This window comes from Heptranchias perlo, chromosome 21, assembly GCF_035084215.1.
Source record: "Heptranchias perlo isolate sHepPer1 chromosome 21, sHepPer1.hap1, whole genome shotgun sequence".
NCBI classification, from domain to species: domain Eukaryota; kingdom Metazoa; phylum Chordata; class Chondrichthyes; order Hexanchiformes; family Hexanchidae; genus Heptranchias; species Heptranchias perlo.
Window position 1 is genome coordinate 38,547,529 of NC_090345.1, and position 6,941 is coordinate 38,554,469.

General features: G+C 40.0%; 1 protein-coding gene across 1 annotated transcript; it reads right to left on the minus strand.

The window, feature by feature from the left end:
• Positions 1–4,930: 4,930 nt before the first annotated feature.
• On the minus strand, positions 4,931–6,346 carry LOC137340247 (interferon-induced protein with tetratricopeptide repeats 5-like). Its single transcript, XM_068002666.1, has one exon. It carries the CDS (start codon positions 6,344–6,346, stop codon positions 4,931–4,933), a length of 1,416 nt encoding a protein of 471 aa, XP_067858767.1.
• Between the last annotated feature and the right edge of the window lie 595 nt (positions 6,347–6,941).

The following is a 6,941-nucleotide window of genomic DNA, read 5'->3' on the forward strand; positions in this document are numbered from 1 at the left end:
TGATGGGAACCTAACCCTGAATTTTGGAAATCCAAATTACTGTGTCCCTCTTTACTTTAATTTCAGTCCTTTTGATTGATACCAGTGTTTCCTGACTGTTTCATTAATTAGTTGGTTTCTCTATGGACCATGTGTCAGTGCCTTGTTTAAAAGGATTTCTCACTCGCCTGGACCACATTAACCATTTTCCTGTTGTGCTGTTGTCAAGTAACTGAGCCTGTCTGAGACTCATTCTTCACTGTATCTTCTTCATGTATCTCCGCATACTAGCAGCATCTCATAGGAATGAGCTTAGTGTTCTTAGATATTAACTTTCTGCTGGCCAGTCTCTGCTTCCTCATGGTATTTCCGAACATTTTCCATGGCACACATCATATGTCCTGTAGGATTCAGTCCTGTAAAAGCAACTGGTTTGTTTAAAGAGTGGTTGCAATAGCTCACCAGACCATAGGCCTTTGTAATCATGTTCTTCATCCTGATCTCCGTTTCAGATGATGGCAACATACATTTGTATCTTTTATGTCCACTGTAGCCATTCTTAGGTTTTCAGGTTATCTTATCAAAAAGATCAGGGGTGTCTAGAGTGCTTATCTCCCTCTGCATGGTCCCGATGTCAGGGTAGTGGCCAGGCTATTGAGTGTAGTTTTCTCATTATTCATTATAGGCAAGGACACAAATATCTCCACGAGAAAGCTATCAATTTACTATTCTTAACTACACTTTCCTGACTTCCACTAGATTGTATATTTATGCCAGATTGATTTTTTTATCATGCCCAATTCAATGACTTTAGAGAAAAATTCCCATTTCTCCCCATCTCGAGCACTCTGTCTCGGACGACAATAAATAGGTTAAAACAAAACAAATCAAAATGTTTTCAAAAGAAGAGAATCAGGTTGATATCACCACGCTGTGACATTTGGTATCCGCTGATGTCTGCAGCTAAAGTCTTAAATCTTTAACACCACTGGATCGTTTCCTGCACCAAATTTCTCCAGCAAAGGTTGCACCGTAACTTTGTAACTACTCTTGGTAATCCTGCACCATCAACACTCACGTGGTCCCAAAAAAAAACCAGGGTCACCTGTTTTAAAAGAAACACAGAAAATCCATTGCGGCTCTTCTTGAGAGCCCAAGTGATTAATTTGTCAAATCTTCATTTATTATTTATTTATCCAAAGGAATAATCCCTTTACCCGAAACAAATTCAGAAAACAAAACAGGAGAGAGAAATTGCATAGTCCCTCTCTCGCTCTCTCTCTGAAGCACGCAGCCTGTCTGAAATAAACACTGTCTCTCCCACATGTACGCAGGGCTGCAGACTGGAATTTCTAACTCCAAGTCCTAATCTCTGTGTTTTCAAGATGTAACCACATTAAGCAGATATCATTAGCAGCCGCCTGCTAAGATACGTTATATTCCTCTTTTATTAATTTATTAATGGTTTGGGCATGTGTTTCTAGCACTGTAGCTATCCTTTGCAAATATATGGTCAGCATTTGATCCTCAGACAATTCCTTATCTGTATTTTCATTTATCTTTTAATATATCTTTAATGCGAAACCCTAAATCTCTGACCTTTTGATCTAATGTTGTCAAATCAATGGTGTTAACAACTGAGGCAAAGGCAGTTGCTATATCACTTATCACAGATCTTTACGTCTCCATATTTGCCTATCTCTTTTTACGATGTCCACCTCCATTCCATGTCGCTCTTTGTTTTAACACTTGAGTTAGGAGGTGTTGATCTAATTGTTGAGTTTTCTTAGCATTCTCAATGCGAGTTATATAATTTGTCAGGGAAGGTCTCCCCTCTTTGGTCAGATCTTGTATTCTACTATTAATTTCAAATAAAATTGAATAGCCCCAGAACTTGTCAAAACTTCCTTATCATACTGTGGCAGGGTAAAACTGATAGGCATTTAGTACCCTGTGTCAGTACATAGCTCAAGTAATGGACTTCCAATTGTCTAACCTATGCTTCCTTTTCATATGATTTGTTTTACATTCCTTTCTTATCAATTTTTCACTGTAGCGTGAAAACTTATATCTCAGTCAATTGTAGCCTTTGGCATTTCCGAGTGATTGGGACAATTTTACTAATATAACCTATACAAATTGTTACCTCATGTTCACCTGTGTTCTGGGCAAGCCTCAGACAGTTCTCAACCGACTGGGTCATTTCTATCTGTTTGAACTGCTCTTGGCATGACAGTCTGGCTTCTTGGGATGGAAGGGGTTAATATTAACTTGCTCTTGTGGTCGGAGTATTTTGATCCTTCTCCCTTTGAGATTATGTTCCCACCTTCAAAATTTCTCTTCACACAGGTTTGACTGATTTTTTTACTTCTCACATTTGTGGATTGCTTTATACTATACTTTTGCACACTATTTTTTCACATACTTTTAGTGGATGTGATTATAATCAATGCTCTGAGCTGTTCCAGCTTTCCGACTTTTCCTGTCACAATGATACCAGATAGTTTTTTTAATGTATCCCGTTAATTTTTAACCTCTCTTTAAACCACAGCCAATCACAAAATAAACATTCAAAATGCCAATTTTTTGAAGATCCCATGTCTGGAATTTAACATGCCCACACTTTATAAGAACCAGAATTTAATAGGTCACTTAACCTAAATAACTCCAATTTTAATTCAGCAGTATCAGAATTAAACACACGACAAGACAGATACATTACACAAAGGAAGAAAACACGTAAGACACAGTAAGAAGGGGGCGTGGCCCACAACACCGACAAAAAAAAACGCTGATCAAGACAGGCTTTTTAAAGGGACAGTACACTTAAACAACAAAACCTCTCTTTTTCGGGTCTCTGTCTTTCAAACATTTGTCTAGTCACTTAATTCTATCCATATTTTTTTTTTACAGTACTGTCTCCATAAAGCAATTAGTTCTTTGGCTGTGGTACCTCTGTTATTTTTCCAAATTAATTCCTGAGCCGTTTTGGCGTCATCGAAGTTTTTAGTTCCTCCCAATGGCCATTGACCATTCCCCAGTCTTTTATTCTTATTCAACTAGTCAACACAACCGTATTATCGCCACTCAGTTGCTTATTACAGAATTTGAGGACGGTACTGATGCTTGTGCCTCACAATCCTAAGTGCCCTTGGTCCCTACGCCCACTTCAAGGTCCTGACTTTCACGTGGGGGATTTCCCCTCTTAACAACCGGTCTAAGGCTGCACGTTGAGACAGGCACTTCCTTCTGTAGTCGATCAGCACAAGCAATCAGTTCCCGTTCATACCCAATCCCCAGGGACTCGAAGTTCCTGTTTATACCCAATCACCAGGAATTCGAACCCTGACTCAGTGATATTTTGATCACTAGTTCCTGTTTATATCCAATCACCAGGATCTTAAACCCTGACTACCCTCAGTGATATTAACCACTGACCTACCGCTTACAAGTTATTCCCTCAGTACGTACGCTGACCCTCAGCCGGAGCTGACCCTCAGTGATATTCGACCACTGACCTATTCCTGCTATTTCTGTGTATTCGCCAGACTGACCTGAATCTTGTAAGGACGCCACACGAGTGTTAGTGATTGGACGATTCGTCATCAGACTGACGGATTGGAGGAAAACCGACGTAGTAAATTAAGACTACTTACATCGGGGCGCTATTTCCTTCCTCTGTGTCTGAGACAATCCGTCTCTTACTCCGCGAACTCTCGGTGAACGACCGTTAATATCCCCGTACAGGCCACCAAATGACGATCCGGATTCTTTCCCCTCAGTCTAGTTCAGTAAAAACTGAGTCGAATACATTTTAAAGTTCAACACAACTTTAATAGCAGGGTTCTTAGTCTGCAGCATTGATTTGGACTCCTGATAGAGTCCCTCTATGCTGGCAGAGCAAGAACAAGAAACATACAGAAATCCACACGTTTTTATACAGATCAATAGGGGTTGGAACATACTTAACGAGGGTCAACGCCAATCATAAGCCGGGCATAGGTTGCCATGCGAGGTTACATTATTGCCGGCCAATCATAGATCGTCCATGTGCTGATCAAGCTGCTGTTAGACATCAAAGGGGATACTTCCTCACCTTCCAACCTGGAATGTTCTTTCCTGTTCCTTCTGTTCCTTATCTCCCAACTTGGAATGTCTTTCAACTTTGGCTAAGCTCGTTACCTATATTGATCTGCCATAAACATGGAGACATTCAGACCAGTCCTTGAATCACATCAAAGACTCTACATTGATAAGACAATGCAAACCTGCTGACTACGCAAACATATGGCCAGGCCACCTGTACCAATCTCAGTTACTAACTAATTAACCCTTTCTAACCATTTTGCATTCTGCTTCTTTGCCACGTAGGCATTTTAATATTTTACCGAAAACTGACCACGTAGGGATTCTCAATGTCAAGGGCAGTCACTCTCACCTCACCTCTGGAATTCAACTCTTTTGTCTATGTTTGGACCAAGGCTGTAATGAGGTCTGGAGCAGAGTGGTTCTGGCGGAACCCAAACTGAGCATCGGTGAGCAGGTTATTGGTGAGTAAGTGCCGTTTGATAGCACTGTCGACGACACCTTCCATCACTTTGCTGATGATTGAGAGCAGGCTGATGGGGATTGGATCACCTGTTTTACACCATCGGCCAAAGCTAAAATTACTAACTATGTCCATTTCAGTTTCAGCTGTTGAAATCAGCAAAAAAATGAGTTGAAATCTTGTCATTAGCTCAGAAATTTATACTTATCGTTACTGTAACCATAGCAAGTGGGAACGTGAATGCAGCATGATAGGGTCGATGAGTAGCAACACAACCCTATGTCAAATGGGAAGTCTGTCAACTAATGTTAAGATTATTTTTGAACTATTTACTGCAAAACAACACATTGAAAACGGGATTCAATTTCCTCAGGTAAATCGGAGACACATTTTAACATTGCCCTATGTAACCTGATGCAGCTCTCGTAGAGCACTTCGATATTCTTCATTCTCAGGATCACCCTCCAGGGCTTTCTTAAAGAATTCAATGGCTTCTGATTTCTTGCCATCAACCTGGTGTATTAGCCCCAATATACCAAAGGCTACACTGTCTCTTGAATATCTATTCATTCGATCTTCAGCAATTTGTTTCAATTTTGCACGGCATTTCTCGTTTTTCTTGGTGTTAACTTTGAGTTTTAAGCATTCCTTGAAAAGATGAATGGCATTCAGCTGGGATCTCTTCTCATGCAGCTCGTACTGTCCATAGTTCCAACGTATTAATTGTTTATTCAAAAGGCTGTAATCTTCATTTCTAAGTAGGTTGACGTAGATGTCATCGGCTTTGGAATATTCTCCGGATTCTGCAAAGATTTCTGCCAAATCAAATATTGCAAAAATAAGTGAGGGTTTCTGATCAAACGCTGTTTGGAAATGGTATTTGCAAAGTTCAATCAATTCTTTTCTTTCTTCATGATTAATGTATTTCGGACGTGTTTTCTTCAGTACAATCAGCTTAGTTTTGTAACATAAGCCAATCTGGTGGTGAAGGAGTGCTGAAGACGATTTAATCTTCAGTGCCTTTTTCAATAGCTGTAAGGAATATTCAACAGACCCTTGTTTTCTTAAAAATTTGCCTGCATACTGAATTATATATGGATCATCAGGAGATTTCAGCAGTACTTCTTCAACTAATCTACAACATTTCTCAGTTTGATTGAATTCCTGTAGTCTTAGAGCCAACATGATCTTGACAAAAGTGTCATTTGGGTTCAGTGCTAAGGCGCGGTGTAACTGATTCACTGCTTTGCAGTGTTCAGGACACTGTGGGTCTCCAAAGGTTTCTTTAAGTCGAAACAGAGCAGTTGCATGAGCTGCATTCCATTCAATGTCATCAGGATCCCCCTCCAGTGCCTTCTCAATACACTCATTTGCCTCTTCGTAATATTTCCTGCTAAATTTCAACAGCGACCAACTCTTCTCTCCGTATACTTCAGGTATCATTGCTGTGTACCGAGAACCATTAGGAAATTGTTGACAGATCATCTCCAGCTTGTCGAGGTAGGACTGGGCCTCTGTCAGTTCACCCACGTGATAATATACCCAGGCATAGTTTCCATATGTGATGATGCTTCTTTTTCCAATTTCATGTTTGTGATTCTTCATCAAAATCTCTTCAGCTTCCCATAAATTGTTGATTGACTCCTCGCGGTTTCCTTTCATACAGTTTACAAAAGCGAGTAGATTGTAAGGCATGGCTTGATATTTCACAATATCAGACTCTATTATATAATTTAGCCGTTCCTGCAAATCATCCCACTCAACATCTTCCATCTGTAGATTCCACGTGAAGTGACATTGTAGCTGAAGTAATTTCATTTTCAGGGAGTTCCTTTCAGTATCACTGTAAGAAATATGTTTAAATATTTAATAGTTTTGTTAAACATTCAGAAAGAAATAGCTATGGGGAAATTATTATGTACAGTCCAACATAGAAACTCAAGAAACTCAGTAAAGCTAATAAGCAGTCCCAAAAAAGCTGGCAATTCAAATAATAACCAGAAGTTCAAACACACGAACATACAAAAATAACAGACAGGAAAAGACCAGCTGGACCATGGAGTCTGTCCCATACTGTCATGGTGCAAATTAACACCACAACCTTCATTGCCCCTCCCCACCAGCCAGCCTCGCAGCCTCCCCGAAAATAAGCTTATGATTAAGGCCACTACTTTACAGTAACGGAATGGGGTAAATTCTCATTTATTACAAGGCAGTCCAGAATTTTCACTATTGTTTCAGGATCATATTTCATCATTTAGACCCCTTTTCAGTGGAAAACAAAACCTAAAGGTTTTGCCTATGATTTGATCACAAGATGGAATAGAGTTACCTGTTTGTTTCTGTCGTGCCTAGAGACTGTTTCCAGAGGGGATCTTATGGTTGAGTATTTTCCTCTGTGCAGCTGGTGGTT